Raw genomic sequence first — 21,586 nt, 5'->3', positions numbered from 1 at the left:
GGATTGGAACCCCGGTCATCAGAACTGTGAGGCAGATGTGCTAACCAGTCGTGCACCCTGCCGCTTAAATATAGGCATGGCCAAGAGTTTTGAACAAGACTCAAATTTTGTGTGTCACTAACACTGTTGCTTCAGCATCTTCAAAGAATATATGATTTAAATATGTTGGGGAGAAAGGTTTCTCTACTGCTTGTCCTCAGTCGCGTCGCTAATGAGCTAAAGCATATCACTGCTGAGTTTGAGCGAGAGGCAGGTTAAACCCCCGACAGGTCACCAGCCCATCGCAGGGCACATATAGACAAACAACTATTCACACTCATATTTATGTCTATAGAAAATTGAGAATCTTCAATTGTTTTTGGAATGTCGGAGGACGACATAGTGCCCCAAGAAAAAACAAAGCACGGAAAAATTATGCACTCCACTATGTATAGTGTTTTTTCTTTTTTTTTTTTTTTTTTTTTTAAAATCAGTCATAGATTTGTCCAGTACCTTGTTCCTTGGCAGCCATCAAGGTCCATGTCCAACTCAGGAGTGGACTCTATAATCGCCAACACCTCAGACTTTTCCAGGTTGTTTTTGCCATCTATTACAAGCAGAGATAAACACAAGGTGTTGGGAGTTTGTGAAGTTTTTTTGTGTCTTGTTAATTGCAGTGCTGACCGTTGAGAAGCGCACTTGCGGGCTCTTGATTCTCCTGTGCGAGTTGACCCTGCCCAGTTGAAATGCTCTTACTGTTGTTGGGTTTGCCAGCGTTGTAGTCCAAATTCTTATTGAGGCCACCTTGTTCCCGAGGCGCGCCGACAGATTCCAGTGCAACAGCCGAGGCAACGGGAGATCCAGAAACGCTCGCTCGGCTGGATGATGCGCTCGTATCGCTACACGCCGTGCCACGAGGCGATGGTGGAGCAGACGTTTGACAATCACCACTTTTCGCAGATGAGGTGGTGTTTGTTTTCAAGCTACATATGTGAGACACTGGGGTGTGAGATGTTCCTCCTTGTGACGATGATGGAGCATGTTTGGAGACACCTCCCTGCTTGGTTGGAGTGTTCGATTTCAATCCTTCGCGGCTGGTGTTGGCCAGTTCATCCTGAAGTGGGGGTAAAAAAAAAACAAAAAAAACAAAAGGACACAGAATGGATTTTTATTTGTACAACAATGTTGATGAAAGGGATGAGCATGAATCTATTACAGGGGCTCTTCGTTCCGACACTACGTCGGCAACATAACCAAATTTAAGTCGGAACACGCCGTCGTCTACCTACACAGCAACACAGTAGTAAAGTCATAATTACAATCAATATGAAAAACATAAAACAAGGCAATGAAAAACTAAGTATGGCAGTCGCTGAACATGCATTCTTGTGCCGCATGACAACATACTTGTTCATTGCGTGCGTTCATAAGCTCGAAACTTCGTACGTCGGTACAGTCATAGTCCCAAAATAGTCTAACGAGTGATGGCACATTTGCTCGCTAGTCACACATGCAGCAGAAAAATCGTTCCATTTGTATGACTAAATGCTTCACAGGATTTATTGAAGCAAATCATCTTGTAGTTAGTTGCTGAACTAATATCTGCACATGTTCCTTCAAGTCAAGTGTTGTGGGTTAGTTTGGGTAAATCACACACGTTTGCATCTTTGTTTTCCACTGCGCGCGCGCACACACACACACACACACACGCACACAAAACCAGGTTAGCCTTGTGTACTTTGCCTGTAAACGGGTCGACTTGATCAGCCTTCTGATTCTGTAATTGCATGTTCGAAAACTATATAAATAGGATTGCACTAAAAACACTTCAACATTTTCCTATGCAGCTCCTTAAAGGGGCATAAAAAACCCAATATATAATAGTTTCTTTCCGTTAGCTTGCTAAAAGAGTTTACAAGAAACTCATATAACACAAAAAAAAAATCTATATTATAAAAAATAAAATAATCAAACATCATGATCCTTTTTAGTTAGTTGACGACACTGTCGGATATGTTTCACATTTTTAGGCTCTGCATTGTCACTATGAGCGATTGGCCCTGTCAATTTTTTCTTTCTATCCCTGTCGGGGGCTTCATACTTTTCTAACCTAATAATAATAATCGAGTACACGCTGACCAAATGCAATATTATGATTGCTTGTACAATGAGATCCAGGACAAGCGCCACATGAGGAATTGTGCCTTCAAGAAAGATAATAATGCTCAGTTTTGATTGGCACTGTCAAGAGAGGTACTAATTTAAGAATCTGCAAATGATTTTCTTTTTTTAGTCTGATGTTTATTGAAAATGCTGCCAGACAGAAAAGGGTTTTAGGCGACAGACAGAGGGATAGAGTGGACGAGGGGTGAGAACCGCAGCAGAGCAATAGTGAGACAGTCTAGATCAGTGGTTCTGAACCTTGTTGGAGGTACCGAACTGCACAAGGTTCATACCCGTGTTCACGGAACCCTTCCTAATTAGAAAAACTAAATATGGTTTATTTTAGATTGAAAACAAGTGTATATCTTGTTGTCTTTGTAGATTCTCAGTCATCTCGCTCATGGTAATCCATCCAAAGGTTGAATCAAGGCAACTGGACTGTTCTTGTTGAGGACAAACGAGAGGTTTTCGTCGGGTACTCCGGTTTCCTCCCACATCCCAAAAACATGCGTCGTAGGTTAATTGCCGACTCTAAATTGCCCGTAGGTGTGAATGTGAGTGCGAATGACTGTTTGTATGTGCCCTGCGATTGGCTGACGACCAGTTCAGGGCGTACCCCGCGTCTCGCACGAAAATAGCTGGGATAGGCTCCAGCACGCCTGCGACCCTAGTGAGGAGAAGTGGTAGAGAAAACGGAAGGATGGATGGATGAATGGATGGATGTCTTTTTATTGTGTTATTTCTCCAATCCTTGAAAAGGGTTCACAGGTAAGAGTAAATATTTGGGGGTATTTTTTTTCAAATTTATTGCATGAATAGCACATGCTTTGACGTTGACAAGAAAAAGTAGACCTCATGAAATTGGTTGAGGAATGAGCAAGGAATTATTATTATTATTATTATATTTTTTTAATAGGCATTACGTTTGATGGGAACGTTGCCCCCACCGACGTGGCCGCTATATAGGCACCTGTCGATGTCAGTAGACACTCGGGTCTTTTTCCCATTTTGCAACTTTTAAGTATATTAAATTAGTACTTGAGATTAATTTATATATTTTTGAAAGGAGTTTTTTTGTTTTGTGGCTGTAGTTCTACTTTTTTCTGAACAAAAATGGGTAGTTATAAAGTATTTGCGTGTGTTGAGAATCTTTTTAGGATTGTTGTTCTAACTTTATAGTATTGAAGTAAGTTAGCACCTCTGATTTGAAATTCTTGGAATAAGTTTTCACGTGACATGAACACGTTTGAATAAGTGATGGAGGTGGTCAATTCCACTCTGTTCCCATGTGCTGCAGTAAAGGGATGTTTAGTTCATCTCAATTCCACCGAGATGATAAATTGGCAGCAATAATCGGATTCGTCAAAGAACTGTGGCGTTTGAGACTTGATAAATGGGAGGTCTGAAAGTTTGGTGTTATTGCAGTCTATCTGTTCTAGTTGCAGCCAAGATTTGCATGTAACCATTTCATGAGATACTTACTGTATTTGGCTAGCTCAGTAATAGTGTTTGAAGCTGGGTGCGTCAGGTCCCCCTTTCTGAAGGGTAGCTAGGCTGATTCTATTGTCTTATTTTTAGAGTAAAATTGTAAAATGGCAGAGTCTAGCATTTGCAACCATTTTAATGGGATCATTGAAAATAAATAGTTAATTTATGCTAATAAATATGCTAATTCAGGCTGGTGCATTTTGCACTAGTGTAGAACTGCACTGCATCATACAGAGTTGTGTCTTACATTTTGATTATGTCATGAGGCTTAAATGAGGCAACCAAAATATGACAAACATTTCTGAAATACTGTATTTGGGACGTCCCGATCCGATATTGATATCGGTCCGATATCGGCAAATAAAAACAACTATTGGATTATATCAGACTGCATCTAAAATCTCCGATGTAGGCAGTCCATTCCAGAATCCACTCCAGCGGCACCCGGATCCAGCACGCAGAGCCCACATGATCGCGACAACAGCGTGTGCTCAGGCGCTAATAAAGTAGGGAGGACTAGGAGTGGTGGTTGTTCGTCTGGCACCGTTTCTCGTTAAATTCCGAAAAAGACGTTGCAAATGAGTGCACAATTTGTCATGCACAAGTTTCCTGTAGTGGCACAGAACCAGGGACGTTTAACGGGACCAACGTCATTAAACCAACATCATTACGCATTGAAGCAGCATCGGGAAAAAAAACTGAACGAGAATTATTATTCTATTCATTTGTAGAATATGCTTATGTTTACGTTAAACAGTTTTGTTGCACTTTAAAAATAGATTTTTCGTTTTTAGTGAATTTATTTCGGTTATTATTTCAGGATTTGGGCATTTTTAATTGATTTTAATTCAATTGTAGTATAGTCTTATGTTTATGGTTACACTTTGATTGCCTTCTCTAAAAACCCCTACAACAAAAGCAATAAAAGTATGCAGGATTTGTGCTGATATCGGCTCAATATGGGTCTTGGGCTGCAATATTGGTATTGTTTCTTAAGTGACAAAATTGTACCAGTGCACTGCAAAGCACAACCACAGTAACAAACATACTGTTTAGTTAATAGCTTTCTGGTAGCGCCAACCCAAACTGAGCATTGTCATCTTTGTAAAGACCCATTTTTCAATACAGATCACATATTTAATTAGATGTCGTGGTCATATGTTACGACCGGTTGATGTACATAAGCAAAGTCATTAATATTCATGATGTAGTCTTGCTTGCAGTGTGGTTTCTAACGGCAACAATGTGAAGACTCTCTGTCCTTCCCTCCCTCCCTGAATGGCACCATTTCCTCCACTTACTGGGCACCCAGCTACAACACAAGCTGTTCAAAATTCTACACACCCTGCAAAACCTTTTTCTAAAAGAGAAGTGTACACACTCCCTTTTAGCGTTCACATTTAATTTACACACTCAACTGAGCATAGGAATGATGTCACCTCCTCTGGGAAGAAATGCAACCTCACAGTGGACCTTAACTTAATTAGAAATTGTCTTTCAAAAAGTGTAAGTGCGTGTTCATACCTTGAGACTGGTGTTGGACATTGGATGGCTGAGGTTATTGAATCTCCAAGCTTCAGACTGGACATCCACGGGGTCCCTCTGGAGGTCAGTGCTCACGCCATCAATCCCTGGGACCTGAAAGATGCCCATGGAGATGGGACGCTCCTTCCTAGATACACAACGGCAATAGGGAAAAACAGAACACTAATTCAGCTGAGGGCAAAAAAAAAAAAAAAAAAAAAAGAGAAATTACAGTTGCAAGTTGTTAGCAACCGCAAGGATGTTCCCTATAAACAACAAGCGTCAGTACACAGAAACATGAGGTGTACAGCACATAGATAAACTGAGAATTATGAAATATTTGAGGGTATTTAACATTTCGGCAGTGGCCAAACTAAAAATTATACCACCAAAATAAATTATACTTCAGCTTAAGGTGACAGGAATGTGCATTTCTGAGCACCTGTAGCTTTTCCAAAAGCACAGGACAAAAGAGGTGATGTGGGAAATGTTTGTAATGCCCCTGCAACTCTGTAACAACACATAGCTGGCTTTTCTCTTTCAGTGAATAGGTATGAAGGAGACTGGACAGGAGAACAATGGTAACTCCGATAAAGGGCTCGTGATGAATGGCAGTGTCCCAAAACCAATGGAAACAGCACCGCAGAGTGTGGAAGAGGTCACTTGCAGGGCACTCATTTTCAACTGAGCAATATCAAAGTACTCCGTATCAGTCGAGTGCGGGAATTGGTTAAGGCCAACCACAATTATATTTTGCTTGTTTCTTTTTTTTCCTCCAAATTTTAGTAATGCATTAGTTTTAGTTTTTCTGTAAGATAGAATGGGACTGTCACTGATTTGCATTTGCAAGTAGGCATTGAGCATAAAATAACCAGAAATCTGCTTGTAACACACCATCCATCCATTTTCTACCGCTTATCAGAAGTCGGGTCGCGGGGGCAGTAGCTTCAGCAGGGACGCCCAGACTTCCCTCTCCCCAGCCACTTCATCCGGCTCTTCCGGGGGAATACAAATTCCACATCACTGCAGACGCCGCACCGATCCGCCTGTCGATCTCCCGTTCCATTCTTCCCTCACTCGTGAACAAGACCCCGAGATACTTGAATTCCTCCACTAGCGGCAGGATCTCATCAACGACCCGGAGAGGGCACGCCACCCTTTTCCGACTGAGGACCACGGTCTCAGATTTGGAGGTGCTGATTCTCATCCCAGACGCTTCACACTCAGTTGCGAACCACTCCAGTGATAGTTGGCGATCACGGCTTGATGAAGCCAACAGAACCACATCATCTGCAAAAAGCAGAGATGAAATACTGAGGCCACCAAACCGGACCCCCTCTACGCCTCGGCTACGCCTAGAAATTCTGTCCATAAAAGTTATGACCAGAATCGGTGACAAAGGGCAGCCCTGGCGGAGTCCAACCCTCACCGGAAACGAGCCCAGCTTTCTGCCGGATATGCGGACCAAACTCTGATACCGGTCGTACAGTATCGGGGGGTTCGGTACCCCATACTCCCGAAGCACCCCCCCACAGGGACACGGTCGAACGCCTTCTCCAAGTCCACAAAACACACGTAGACTGGTTGGGCAAACTCCCACGCACCCTCGAGGACCCTGCCGAGGGTGTAGAGCCGGTCCACTGTTCCACGGCCAGGACGAAAACCACACGGCTCCTCCTGAATCTGAGATTCGACTTCCCGACGGACCCTCTTCTCCAGCACCCCCGAATAGACCTTACCAGGGAGGCTGAGGAGTGTGATCCCCCTGTAGTTGGAACACACCCTCCGGTCCGGTCCCCCTTCTTAAAAAGGGGGACCACCACCCACAGTGCCTCTGGTTGTAACACACAATAATTAAAAAGAAAAAAATCTTTAAATACTGTTGATTGGCTTCAAGCCTTGGATGATTTGACAAGTCTGACTATATTAGTATACTATATAGTATTTAGTATACTATACTATATTTCTGCCCGCTTTTTTGGTCTACTTTTTGGGTGTCCCTTTTAACTGTGACTATATTTTAGCTCCCACAGGACGACAACATAGTGCCTGGTAAGCATTCAAACAGACTTCAACTGTTAACATTACAGTGGGTGGTAAGCAGGAAAGATACATCTTGCCACTTAAGTCATTACGATGCACACATAATGTACCTGCCGGGACGCTGTATGGAGGGTAAAGACGGCAGGGCAGGTAAGCCGCCGGTAGCGACGGAGTAGTGGACCAGCAGCAGCACTGATAGAGACACCAGTACGGCAGAGTTGATGACCACTGCTCCCCCAACAAAGCCAAAAACAAAAAGCAGCATACGCCCGGGGCTCATGGCCCCACGTCTGAATGGTGCCAAAATGTTTGGGGGAGACAAAGCTGTATCGCGCAGCCGCGGTGGCTACCACAGAACTGAATGAACCTTAATTGGTCCCAGAATAAAACATGTTTGGTTGCAGTATAGCCTCGTCGCTGGGAGTCACAGCAGAAAAAAAGCTCAGTTGTGAGGTCGACAGCGAATGGGAGAAGGCAGCAGCAATCCAGGAGCAGCAACCGAACGACGCAAAGCAGCAGCACAGACAACAGAGGGGGGAAAAAAATAATAATAATAAATCATCCATGGAGAGCAAGTAGAGGCTGGTTAACTCCGCCACCGTCTCCCTCTGCTGAAGCTGTCCCTCTTCCTAGGTGTGACACAGCAGGCACCGTGCAGTACAGAACGCTCCGACGCGCTCTCTCACCCCCTCCTCTTCATCTCCCCCTCTCTGTTGGACTGCTGAGGCAGCCCGCTCCATATGCCTCTCTTGGGGCTGCAGCTTACTGGCTGCATTACCCCGACAATGATCTGTTTTTGTCTGTGTTTGAGAGACTTCGATGGTGAATCTGCATCAAAATGGGGTTATAAATGTATCTACAAAGTGAGACAGAGTCGAAGGGAGTGTTGTTATTCTCGCTCATAAGTTTCAATAGATCGTTTCATCATGTTTGTAACATGATGAAACGGAACAGAAACAATGATCATGTTAACTATAGGATGTCTGAATTTCCACCACGCTCATTTTTGAATCAACTTACAAGTTGATGTAAATTCTAGCTGCCATTGGAGCTCATGTCCGAGCAGCTTACCTCATGCGGCTTCTTCACACATTCAAAGAAAAACTTGCCACCTGGAAGTATATGTGATGTCATGGTGAAAAGGTCTATTTCAATCAGTGTAAATCTGCATCAAGGAATGAAAGGACAAATATAATTTCATTTCATCAAGAGTGCAATCACTTTAAATAATCAAGTCGACTCTTAATTTGGTATGAAAATGGCAGTGAGTCCATGGTGTAGCCTACTTCTTACATGTTATAAAACATACATGCCGACATTTTGCGATAAGAAATTTTAGGCAAACGTAATTTTCATGTAATTTCAGCTACAGTTCTCGAGATATTTTCAGTGGGATAATAGCAGTGGGCCACTCGCTCCTTATAATACTGCATCCAGTCCTAATCTGCTCTCCAAATGAGCAGTCAACCACAAGGTCCATTATTCCATGGAAGCAGATTAGTATAGACAGTGGAACTACTGATTGACACAATCCACCCAACAGCTATCAAACATCATTACACTGCCATTACCTTCTGTCTCACCAGCAGTCTCTCTTCCAAGCTTCACAACATGTCGTATCTCTGTTTCTTTCTGCATTATTTCTCTAAATGATGGATTTTAGATTCACCGTTAAATAAATACAGATCAATTTCATACTTCTCAATGTAGTGATGAAAAATAAAATGCAGTCAAAGCTTTGCACAACAGAAATTACACAGGACACAAAACGGTTTCCCTCTTTCAGCCTCTTGCTTAGTGCTCGTACTGATATGAGAAAACAAAAAAAACAAAACAAAACATATCACTGGAGACAGCTTTGGTGCAAGCTCAATTCTGACTGTGTAATCAAAGCTCAACTGACAACAGGTCCTGCTTGAGCAAAGCAAAACAACATAAAACATGCGAAATTAGCCAAGGATAAAAACTGACAAAATACACGTTACTTGTATGTGTGGTTTTTTTCCTCCCAGATTTGATTGAGAATTTTTGAAAGTCATAAGCCTGTGGTTTCAATAAGAGAGTGGTGCCTTCTCACAAGCAACATTCATTTGCAGTGTCTGGACACAGAGTGGTGGAACAGTTTTGTTGGATGGACAGATGACGTTAGCTATCAGCATTTCCTTCCGCTAAGTGACACGTACTTGATTGCTCAGTGTCGTTGTCAATGCAGCGGGGGCTGGTGGCATGTTTGTGTTTGGCGATGTGTCCACTTGCACTGTTCACACTGTGCCGCACAGTAGTTGACAAATGCTATTTGGAGGGTTGCTACTGCCTCTGCGAGGGAAAATAGAATCCATGTTGCCTTGTACGGACGCCTGTGTGCTTCGGGGTTCAGAGTTGCTTGATTTATTTACCTTTTTTCAATACAAGGCTCTAAGTGTAGCCACCCCTGGCTCCGTCCCTTGTCGTCACGGTAACAAAATCCGTACTTGCCATTAGCCAGGCAGGATGCGGTTCGAAGGTTGGTTCACTTGCATTTGACAGGGCCGCCCTCTCAAATGGAATAATTACAGCAGGACAAATAGGGGATGTCAAGCGTACCATAATTGTTGATCCTTGAGTATTTTGATAAAAGCATGTCACAGATATATGACATACCTGTGAACATTTTTAAATTGTGAAAAATACATGTAGCATGTAATAATGTGTAATAGGTCTCCTTTAAATACAGCTTGACCTCAAAACTCTGGACGTAATGTGTAATACCTCGTCACATGGAGACTAAGCTGTCTCTCCCTGATTCTGTGTTATGCTGTATTCATCACTTGAGCGCAATAATCAAGTCAAGCAAATACTCTATGTACGAGACAAAAGCAATGGCTATCAAAATGTAACTAAGATATGAAATGCATGGTGTGTGGCTGCTATCTGCTACTCTTGTCAAGAACACACGGACGGACACACTATGAACAACTGAACTCAAGGAGAAGACGGCAGGCCTTACCGCATTCTGGCAGAGGTGCCCGTGCCCGTGCCCGTATCTGAAGGCTCCGCTGTCACTGCATGCTGGTGTTTGGTTCGCTCCAAGTGCTCCATGTAGCTGTGGATCATCTGCCAGGTAAGATCAAATACAATGGGATTTAATTAGCATTACCAGCATTTGTTAAATGTGACACACTGTTGTCTTGTTTTATTCATTATTTATTTGCATTGAACAGCAAGTCAACAAATCTGTCACACAGTTATCATCAAAAGTAAATATATTAACACAATATCCCAAGGAGCAATGGTTCAATTATGACTAATACGAATGCAACGCTAATAGTGTTGGATTGTGATTGTAAGGTATGTGTGCCCATATACTGTCCATACATGCACATATACATATACAGCATACTGAAATACGCTAATGTATGTGCTGATATTTTGAAACAGAATACCTCAGTGTGTCTCTGGTGGAGAGCATTGTACTCCTTCTTGAGCTCCGCTTCTCTCTCCTCAAACCTGATGACTACATTCAAAAAAAAAAATATGACATTTCTATGAACCAAAGCTTATATGAGCCAATAAAGTTCGTGAAAAGAAGTGTGAAAGTTTAACTCAATGTGGCAAAGTCGGCTGCTGCAATGAAAGCTCATGACCAGAAGGGGGCCCTCCATCACACCGAATGATACTGTATTTTCCAAATACTAGTAATCAAGTGTGAAATTAATATTTTTATGGGTTAACTTTGTCAGGGGTGGCTTTGGACAAGAGCTCTCCATTGGAGACAGAGGGGTAAACATCTCTCCGTCTCCATAACTCTCCAATTGCTCCTCAAAAAGAGGCTTAATTTGTTGCTCGTCCCTTCTTCTTTTTTTTAATAGTTGTTACAGGCATTCGACAAATTGATGAACACCGTATAACCATAAAGTCGCTAAGCTGGCAAACAGAGTAGTTGCTCGCTTCGTTGCCTACCTTGTGTTTTGAACCAAAGTATTCCAAGTGGATGTTAAGTGTCATGTCATTATGTATTTTGACCAAAGAATGTCAGAGACAGTTTATTCAGACATCTGGCAGCTTTTTAAAATTGTGAAAAAGAAAATCCTTTAAGTTTTATACTGAAGGATCTTATCACAAGTTTCACAAAGAAACAAAATAGCAGTTTGGGTTTTTTGGGTGAGTTTTTTGTTTTTGTTTTTTTAACCACAGCAATTGACAGCCCCTAATATGGACTAAAAGTCACTATGACTCAATCTAGCAGGTATCACAGCATTTTTATTGTATTTTTTTTACATAAAATCATGAGTTCTCTTCTGAGGCAAAGGAGCACTTCATATGCATCATCAATGAACTAAATCCAAAGCAGTAAATTGAAGACTTAACAAGAGAAACTTGTTGTTTAAAGAATAGCAGACTCCGTCCGGTGTGCAGGGAAAAGGGGATCCTTAAAACGCCCACCCTAACTGAGACCGCAGTATTACAAACTGAAAATTCATGTCTTCTGATGATCTAGTATTTCCATCCATCCATTTTCTGTACCCCTTATCCTCACTAGGGGCTGGAGCCTATCCCAGCTATCTTCGGGCGAGAGGCGGGGCATACCCTGAACTTGTCGCCAGCCAATTGCAGGGCACATAGAAACAAACAACCGTTTGCACTCCCATTCACACGTACGGGCAATTTAGAGTCTTCAATTCACCTACCACGCACGTTTTTGGGATGTGGGAGGAAACCGGAGTGCCCGGAGAAAAGCCACGCAGGCACGGGGAGAACATATAAACTCCACACGGGCGGGGCCTGGGATTGAACCCCGGTCCTCAGAACTGTGAGGCAGATGTGCTAACCAGTCGACCACGGTGATCTAGTTTGTATACAGAAAATCATATTGAGCGTTACATGAGGTGCTACTGAAAAATGTTTCCTGGAGGGAAAAAAATGGGGGCGGGGGTTATGATGACCAACAAGCTTGTCAACACGATCCAAATGAAGTACAGAGAGGACCTTACTTTGCTCAAGTAAATGAGAGCCACTATAAAGACTTCTGCCAATCAGCATGCTGATTTAGGACACACTGCTCCCAATTCTGCCAGGAAACAGAATATATGGCAAGTGAAACTCCAAATGTGACACAAACAGCAAAAAGGGAAGTGTCACGCTGCAATACGCAAAACAAAATGATAATACCACTTCTCAAAGTTTCCCATCGTATGAAACCATTATGGTGTTTTGTCAGAACCAATAAGTGGTCACGCGCTGCCAAGGGGAAATCATGTCCACATCATGAGGGCTTCTCCTTGATGGCCTGGGAAGATCACCTCCCTGTTTGTGATGCTCGGAAACTTGAGAAATGCAGCGGCTGAAATAAGTAAACTTTACACCGATTTATCGGCATCGGACGATAATTAGCATTTCATGCTGATCGGCCTTAATGTCATAATTCGCTGATCCGCAAAAGACCTTTACTCCGCGTCGCCATCGTGCACAGTATATTTGAAGCCAAAAGCTAGTTTATTTTTAGCCTTGTTGCATGTCTTTTTTTTATTTATACATAGTACTGTAAATATCTGACGGCCAATGAAGTGATTTAAAAAAAAAAAAAAAAAAAAAAAAAAAAAAGAAAAAAGAAAAACATGTCGGCAGTGTGGGACAGACAAAATGTAACTACTACAAGACAAATTTTATTTTTCAGGATTGCACTATGTCAGACTGCTGCAATAAAATATTGTATTACCATTTTTTACAATCATTGGGCTTTATCTTGTCAACTCAAATGCGACCGGATACACTCGTTACCGTGGCGACCACAACAAGAGTGGATCGTGCCGACGGTATTATAAGGACAAAATGGAGAAAAACGTGTGTTGGTGGTCACCGGTGCTCGGGAGCTCGGGAGACCAGAGGATGTTTAAGACTCGCTTGATGTATGTACATAACAAAAACGTTATGGAGCCGAGCAAGCTAGTGGTAGCGCAAACGGTTGGACGTAAACATGCAGGGGGTCTGTCGAATCATGCTCTAAAGTTTTGGTGTGGGTGAAGTCATTTAATTACAATAAAGCAATTTAATTACAGTAAGTTAGCTCCCATTATTTCTGTCATGTTGCTTCGACTTGACTGATTCGAATACATGACCTGACTAGAGGAGTGATTTCCAACATTTATGGAGCCAAGGAACATATTTTACCATTGGAAAATCTCACGGCACACCAGCAAACAAAAATGTCACAAAAAGTGGATACATTTATTACTGCATTTCCTTCCTGCCAACTAATAGAAGACCATTCATTTGTTCGGTCTGTCACTATGCCTCACTGACATAAATAGAGGAACAAAGATACATTATTGATTGTAAATGGAATTTTTTGAGCAATTCAGTACTCAAGTATATACAGTAAATGAACAGGTCATTTAAATAGACACATTCCTCCATCTTGTGAACGGATCGGTGATCGGTTATCGTTTTTCGGTGATTGGTGATCGGCCCCAAAAATCCTGATCGTGTAAAGATCGCCGAGAAACAAGTACTTAACACGTCACCATTTTTCTATATATTTTCAAAAAGTCACAATATTTGAAAGCTGTCAAGGACTGAGCTTGTGTGCGTCTCACACCTCCGTCAATACAATAGACTTACTTTGATCTGCATAGTTTCTCATTTTTAGTTCCAGCTGACGAGTGTGTGACTCCAGGGTCGCCACTTGACCTTGGAGATCCTTCCTCTCGCCATCCAAGGAGTCTTCATTTGCAATGTACCTCTGCGGATGTAGAAGACAACAATTAACAGATCACCAACCATAAAAAAGGGACTGTGAATTTAAACTTCATCATTGTTGTTGGGTTTTTTTCAGCATATGCACCCATCCACCTTCTCATTAGGGTCGCAGGTGAGATGAAGCCTCACCATTTTGAGTCTTCAACGAAGCTCACATGCATGTTTGTGACATATGGGAGGAAACTTAAGTACCCAAAGCAAATTAGTTTAGTTCTGTGTAAACAATTAACTAGTGGCATAGTTAGGTCTTTCACAGTGATGTTGCATAACCGCACAACTGCATAAAGTGTGTGTTTGGGAGTGAGAAAATGGGACACATAGCACCTGTCTTCTATTATCAGTGCCATCTAACCAGTTGGCACAACAGGTGGATGATGCCAATTCCTTTGTCCAAGAAACCCAGCTATGCGGCTTGGTCCTGTGTTTGGATTTGTGTGTGTGACTGTGTGCTTTAAGAACTAATATCGTGATAAAATTCTTAACTATAGACAATGTTACAAATAACTACGAATGCAATCAGCAGAGAGAGGATCGCAGTAAAGTATCTTAGTATCTAGTATCTTAACAAAAACGTGTTTATTGGCTGCATTACTAACAGTGCAGTGACCCATCAATTGGCTTCTAAAATCTGTCTTAAAAATATATATATATCTTTATCCGAATCATCGTCCTAATTTCTGGCATGCTAGTTATTGCAAGTAAAAAAAAAAAAAAAAATAAAAAAAAATTGTAAAAAATTATGGGAATTCTGTATTGCTACAACACAAAAAGTGGAACACAATATTTCTCTGAAGACAACGTTTCCTTTCCAATAGCTATCGAGTAAAGACCAGGTCTTGAATCGTATTTTGTTCCCTATTGTTATGTCATACTGGATAGAGGCTCAACCGAATTCAGATGGCTGCTGAGTCTTTTTCCACGCATGTTGCTTGTAAGCATGTCGTCTTGTGATGTGGGCTGCTATTAATACGAAGCTCTGAGCCAGGGAAGGATGTCATCTGCAAACTGATGAGGATCACCAGAGCGCCACGCCACAAGCAGCCTTGTTTTTGTGAAAACATCACATTGTTGCCCGAGGTCACCAACACAACACTATCTCCCAAATGAGTCTGCTATTTCTTTCTTGTGCCACAGATCAGATGAGATCTTACTTGCTTTGGGGATCTCTGACTGACTACAGCCTCGAGTGTCTTAAGAATAAAGCAGCATGCAAGAGAAAACATGCTATTTCGTTCTCAATGATTAAACTTCCCTTTGTCTGCAGGTTTTCTCTTTTAAAGCCTCAAATCAAATCCATTCTTTGAGAAATCAGAAACTTAAGGTACCCAATGAAGTTGTGGAGTGTAGATACAGCGTATTTAAGAGCAAGAAGAAGAGGCAGAGGAGGTTGCCAACTAAGCTGCAGTAATAGTCATTCCCACATAGCAGAACAAAATATATGCCTGTGAGTAATGTACAGCAAACCCCAGCTACTGTATTCACAGGAAATACAGACAAACGGGACCAAGCCCTGCTGCGAATAGCAACAATCTATTTTTTGTACTGTACGTGTTATTAATTTGGATTTTTTGGCCATTTCTTTACCCATTGCACTTGTGCACTCTTTCGCTCAATATATTCTGTGTTTAAATGTGTGTGTGTGTGTGTGTGTGTTGATTTAAAAGTGTTTGAAGACCCTAAAACAATTTCCAGTAAAAAAAAAAAAAAAAAAAAAAAGTCATTTTTGTTTTTCATATTTCTATCGGTATTTCTATATCACAGGCTTTTAGTTATCGCACGGGGATCTTGAATATAACCCCCGTGATGGAGGGGGGTTTACCGTAGTTCCTCGACACCAATATCCAAACAGATGGCACCTAAGCATTAGTGTTATTGCTTTGGCCTGAGCACAAAAACAACGACAAGGTGAATTTTCTGGTGTATAATGAGGATAGGCTGGGAAAAAAAAAAAAAAAAAAAAAAAAGAAAATTGTATGAGTGAATTTGTGAATTCCCGATCGCGAATATCCAGGAATTTGCTGTGTACTCTTTGCATGTGTTACTGCTCAGTGTGTATTAAAATAGCAGCTGACTGAAGGTTCTGAATTATTATAACTATGTTAATCTCTATAAGCCCGCATATGGCGTTTCACATTATACACTATATTTCCAAGTGTATTCCTCACCTGCCTTGACTCGCATATGAATTTAAGTAACATCCCATTCCTAATCCGTAGGGGTCAATATGACATCGGTGCCCCCTTTGCAGCTATAATAGCGTCCACTCTTCTGGGAAAGCTGTCCACAAGGTTTAGGAGTGTGTTTATGGGAATTTGAGCATTCCTCCAGAAGCGCATTTATGAGGTCGCACCGCGATTTTGGAAGAGAAGGCCTGGTTCTCAGTCTCAGCTCTAATTCCTCCCAAAGGTGTTCTATTGGGTTGAGGTCAGGATTCTGTGCAGGCCAGTCAAGTTCATCCACACCAGACTCTGTTATCCATGTCTTTATGGAACTTGCTTTGTGCACTGGTGCAAAGTGATGTTGGAAGAGGAAGGGGCCAGCTCCAAACTGTTCCCAGAAATTTCGGAGCATGGAATTGCCCAAAATCTGTTGGAACTGCTGAAGCATTCAGCAGTTCACACTAGGAATGCAATCCGTGTGAATTCTTGCCTCCCACAATTTAAATAAATTGCCAACAATTCTCAATGAATAATGATTTCAAATAGCACAACTCGACATCGTTCTCTCACCCTCATCATATGAAAAAGAAAATAGGATCGCACGTAAGACAGCTCTCCAGAGAATGGGTTTCCCCGCTTATTGTCATGCACTCTTCCCCCAACATTGCCTGCATAATGCTCCTTTTGTCCCAGAGTTCCAATACACTAACACATGTGGCTCAAGCGCATGAATGTAAAAAAAAAAAAAACACATAGGGCACCACTGGACCAGCGCTCAATTGACAGGCTGAAATGACCTCGCTTTGTTTGTGCAAATGTCTTGGTTGCTGCTGTGGCCTTCTGAGAAGACCACAACTGGGCACACATCCTGACAAGAGAAGTTTAGTCCATTGAGTCCAAGGAAACGGCCTCCTGGTCGCATGGCTTAGATATGCAATTCGAATGATGACTAACTCGCGACTGTGTCGTGATTTTTGCAACAACTCTTAAAACTACAGAAGAACGTCAGAAGAATGTGACATTCTGCTCATTCTGCACTTACGGAATTAAATTAAAAATGATAACTAATTAAATGTGTTGTATTGTAGTTTAGAATAATATTTCAAGAGTAGTTTTACAAAACTGTTTTGAAAATATATCTTGCCTCATTGCGTCTGTAAGATTCCACATATTTAATCAGAACTGTGCTGTCACACTGATACCTTAACTTAAGTTACACATCTTTCAAAGTATTTGTCACCTCCATGTGAGATCCTCCATTTCATACAGTTAACCACAACGCGTTCTTTTGATAGCTTGATTCCATGGATCACGAGGGCATCATAAATTGTTAATCCACACTGTGGAATACATCTTGAGCTTTCAAATTTGAATTTCCACGACAGAAATATTTCAACATGTTTGTCACCGCAAGGCATATTCGGTCATATCACAAGACCAGAGACTGAACTGCAAACAGTAGCTAATCTACACTCACACAAGGTTTGTCTTGCACGAACTAAGTCAGTTCAGACAAATAGTGTGTATTAAAAAAAAAAGTGACTAAAGCAAGACTGGAAAGTATTATGGCTGCTAAAAACAGTCTGTCTGCTAAACCAATGGGGTCCAATCCTCCTGGGCCTGAATAGCAGTTCACAGGTGCCAGAAGGTGATTGACTCCATGCAACAACGATGTGAAGCAATTCTCGGTAACGGTGATTACACAACTAAATACTGTACATGCTCAGTGATTCACAGGAATGCAAAATCATCAAGTATTTTACATTAGGAAAACGGAGACGCTGCTATTTTTTTTAAACAACCTAAGATCACTTTTTATTTACTTTCTATAAAGAAATTGGAAATTTGACAGTGTTCGAGGTGTCAATTTGCAATACCATGTGCAGTGGTCCCAATGCTTTTAAACGTTAAGGATTTGGAGCTTTACTCGCTTTTTAAAAACACACTGCAGTTATTCTGTAGACAACTGCGCTGTATGTTTTAAAAAAAATAAAAATAAAATAGAGCAACCGAGTGATTAATCGATTAAGAATTTCTATCCTCCATCAATCCATCCATTTTCTGTACCACTTTTTTCTTAAGGGTCACAGGGGAGCTGGAGCCTATCCCAGTTTACTAAGAGTGAAAAGCAGACAACACACAGGAGCATTTCAGTCACCAGTCAATCACAGGGCAATTAAGTGGGAATTGTTCCAATGCCAGTCGCATTATGGAAACCACTGCACAAATCAAACTCCTCCATTTCAATCACTTACAAATTGGAATTGCATGCACTGGTTGTCCAAGGAGGCTTTTCTTTAGTTTCACAAAGACTTTCCAAAAGTTTCCATGAACAATCATACGCCCACAAATTAAACGGGTGTCAGCGGGAGTGGTACAGCACTGAGGAGTCTATACATAGCCGACACCACTATCGGCAGCCCCCCTAAACTGTCAAACTGTCGACCGCCTACAAGACAAGGCGTGTTGAATTGCACTTCACAGAACATTATCATTATTTGTGCAAGGTTTGAGTATCATATTAGAAATAGGATCCCAAATGTTGCTCTGCGCACGAGCTGACCATCTCATGCAGGTCAGCAGACATGCCTGACTGGACAAAAGAAGTGAGGGAGGTCCTTGTTTTTCCCAAGAATTTCCTGCCTTGCCTTTTCCTCCTCACTATTCAGATAAACCTCGAGCTGGAATTAGTCCTCTGGGCTTGGGGGTGTGACAAGAGGGATTTGGCTTCAGCAATGTGTATGTCTGAAGAAATGAATAGGATTCATTGGTACAATGTCACTTGTCCGCTTAATGAGAAGATTAGTAATGGAGTTGTGCTACGCTCCCTTATTTGTATTCTTTGATCTGCTTTACCGTTGGCAGCAAATTTTCATCGCAACTCTTTTGAAGAGATTTCATTCGCCTCTTTGCAGACATCCTGCGGTAGTGCAACAACATTTTTGGCAATTGGTGCCATTTATACAAAACAGCAAAGACCAATGCCAGTTTGGCATTGGTTTTCCTCGTCACACGTTTGCTTGTGTGTGCAATTGTCATGTCTTAAATAAAGAAACTAAAATCTAAAACAATTAAATCGAAATCCCATTTAAAGGGTCAATGAATCAATTTCACTGCAACATCCACTTAACATAGCTTCACATTGAGTCAAAAATCCAAAATAAATCCCATTTTATGGCAGTGCGGAACATAGACCAACTAGTCTCGTATTGAAATGAACAATAGAAATCTCACTTCCAGGCGAGACGCTCAATTTACAGATGCTACAGGTCATATTGTACTTTCGTTGCTTTCCAAATTAAAATACTTTATAATCCCTGACATTATCCCTGGATGTCAAATTCACATTTCCCCTATCCGCTAATCCCAGCAGGACCACTCCAACTTCCGTTACCCGAACATTCCCAATCAGCTAGAAATTGTGTCCGGTTTACTTCAGCTGCTTCTCGTCTGTGCAACAATAAACATTGATGTTGTGGTAACGGTCGTTTGGGGAACGGAGTTCTCTTAGTCTGTCTTTGTGCGTGTTGTCTAAAAGTGACGTCATCGGGCGGCGGCGTGTCTTGAATAAACGAATCCCGGGTAATCCGAAAATTACGTGACTGACTCTGATTTTTTATCACCTAATCGGACCGCGACCACTCGACACAACAGCTAAAGTTAGACTTACTGTATGTGAGCGCAACTTTATTAGGCATGGGGTATTTCACACTGATACCAGAAGAACCAACGATGACGTGAGCCTGTCAATCTTACCTGACATTCTGGGGGCAAAGGTTGACCTAAACAGTTCACGAACATGTTATAACAAGACAAATGATCAGAACACTCCTTTGTGACCTGTTGCACTTGTCATTCAACATCTAACTGGCAATCTAGTGCCAACAAATAGGAAAATACAAGGGTGTGTCAGAAACACACACGCACAAAGCTACGGAGATATTAATTTCAATGTCTACATCCCCATAGTTTTGGGGTTTTTTTCCTGAAAAAGCAAGCTGTTTTTTACTGGGATTAAATACAAAGGGTTTAGAAAAATACTAAACCAGATTAAGTGTAACAACGCCAGCCAGCAGTGGATCAGGGTTGTTAGAAAAACTTGATGTCGTTTGTCGAGGCCCAAAGAGGATTAAAAGCAGTGTATGCAGGAGTGTGAGGGGCTAAAATAACAGCATCGTTTTGGCATTCAAAGTGCACAAGATTGTGAATCTTATTCATACGAGTGCAACCACAGGAATGGAAGCAATCAGCAGTAAGGGGAACAGACAAACATTCTTTCTTCTAAAACCTGTGTAGGTTTTAGAAGAACAAGTTGCGTGTAAAGGATACAAAAAAAAGGTGGATCCCATGAGAAAAATAACCACTTAATCATACAGTGTAATAACAACACAGCATTAGCCCTGAAATGCAGATACCCCATCATCCATGGAGTAGCATATCTCACCTATGCTGCCACGATGGTCTCGGAGTATCTAGAAGGGCTAATGCGTACAGAAAATGATTGACTTGTCAAAAAAGGTCCTTTAAAAGCGCCTCAGCTCAAAATGAAGACTGAAGGGGGGTCCAGTCCGGGGTCTCCGTTGTCGTATTTTACGCTTCATAATGCGCCACACATTTTCAACGGGAGACAGGTCTGGACCGCAGGCAGGCCAGTCTTGTATCCGCACTCTTTTACGACGAAGCCACGCTGTTGTATCACGTGCAGAATGTGGTTTGGCATTGTCTTGCTGAAATAGGCAGGGGCGTCCATGAAAAAGACATTGCTTGGATGGCAGCATGTTTCCCCAAAACTTGTATGTACCTTTCAGCATGAATGGTGCCTTCACAGATGTGTAAGTTACCCATGCCATTGGCACTAACACAGCCCCATACCATCACAGATGCTGGCTTTTGAACTTTGCGTCCATAACAGTCCGAATGGTTCTTTTCTTCTTTGGCCCGGAGGACACGACGTCCACGATTTCCAAAAACAATTTGAAATCTGGACTCGTCGGACCACAGAACACTTTTCCACTTTGCGTCGGTCCATCTTAGATGAGCTCAGGCCCAGAGAAGCCGGCGGCGTTTCTGGGAGTTGTTGATAAATGGCTTTTACTTTGCATAGCAGAGTTTCAAGTTGCACTTCCGGATGGAGCGCCGGACTGTATTTACTGACATTGGTTTTCTGAAGTGTTCCTGAGGCCACGTGGTGATATCCTTTACACATCGATGTCGGTTTTTGACGCAGTGCCGCCTGAGGGATCGAAGGTCACGGGCATCCGATGTTGGTTTTCGGCCTTGCCGCTTCCATGTAGTGATTTCTCCAGATTCTCTGAACCTTTTGATGATATTATGGACCGTAGATGATGAAATCCCTAAATTGTTTGCAATTGTACGTTGAGGAACATTGTCCTTAAACTCTTCGACTATTTTCTCGCGCACTTGTTCACAAAGAGGTGAACTTTGCCCCATCTTTCCTTGTGAATGACTGGGTAGAAAAGGAGCTTCCCTGAATT

General features: G+C 41.9%; 1 protein-coding gene across 7 annotated transcripts in view; it reads right to left on the bottom strand.

Annotated features, from left to right (window-relative positions):
- The window catches only part of spag9b (sperm associated antigen 9b), a 45,385-nt gene that overhangs the window by 18,840 nt on the left and 4,959 nt on the right, over positions 1 to 21,586 (bottom strand). For 5 of the 7 annotated variants that reach the window (XM_061663866.1, XM_061663864.1, XM_061663865.1 and 2 more), the window contains exons 2-7: positions 13,795 to 13,915; positions 10,620 to 10,690; positions 10,184 to 10,290; positions 5,155 to 5,302; positions 664 to 1,093; positions 493 to 586 (exon numbers count right to left, since the gene is read on the bottom strand). In XM_061663866.1, the coding sequence (XP_061519850.1) occupies positions 493 to 586; positions 664 to 1,093; positions 5,155 to 5,302; positions 10,184 to 10,290; positions 10,620 to 10,690; positions 13,795 to 13,915 (971 nt within the window). Of the gene's footprint in view, positions 1 to 492; positions 587 to 663; positions 1,094 to 5,154; positions 5,303 to 7,307; positions 7,893 to 10,183; positions 10,291 to 10,619; positions 10,691 to 13,794; positions 13,916 to 21,586 lie in introns of those variants that run through there. The other 2 variants (XM_061663869.1, XM_061663870.1) reach the window with 2 other exon arrangements.

The sequence above is a fragment of the Phycodurus eques genome, chromosome 19, assembly GCF_024500275.1.
Source record: "Phycodurus eques isolate BA_2022a chromosome 19, UOR_Pequ_1.1, whole genome shotgun sequence".
NCBI classification, from domain to species: domain Eukaryota; kingdom Metazoa; phylum Chordata; class Actinopteri; order Syngnathiformes; family Syngnathidae; genus Phycodurus; species Phycodurus eques.
This window is presented reverse-complemented; position numbering and strand designations above follow the sequence as displayed.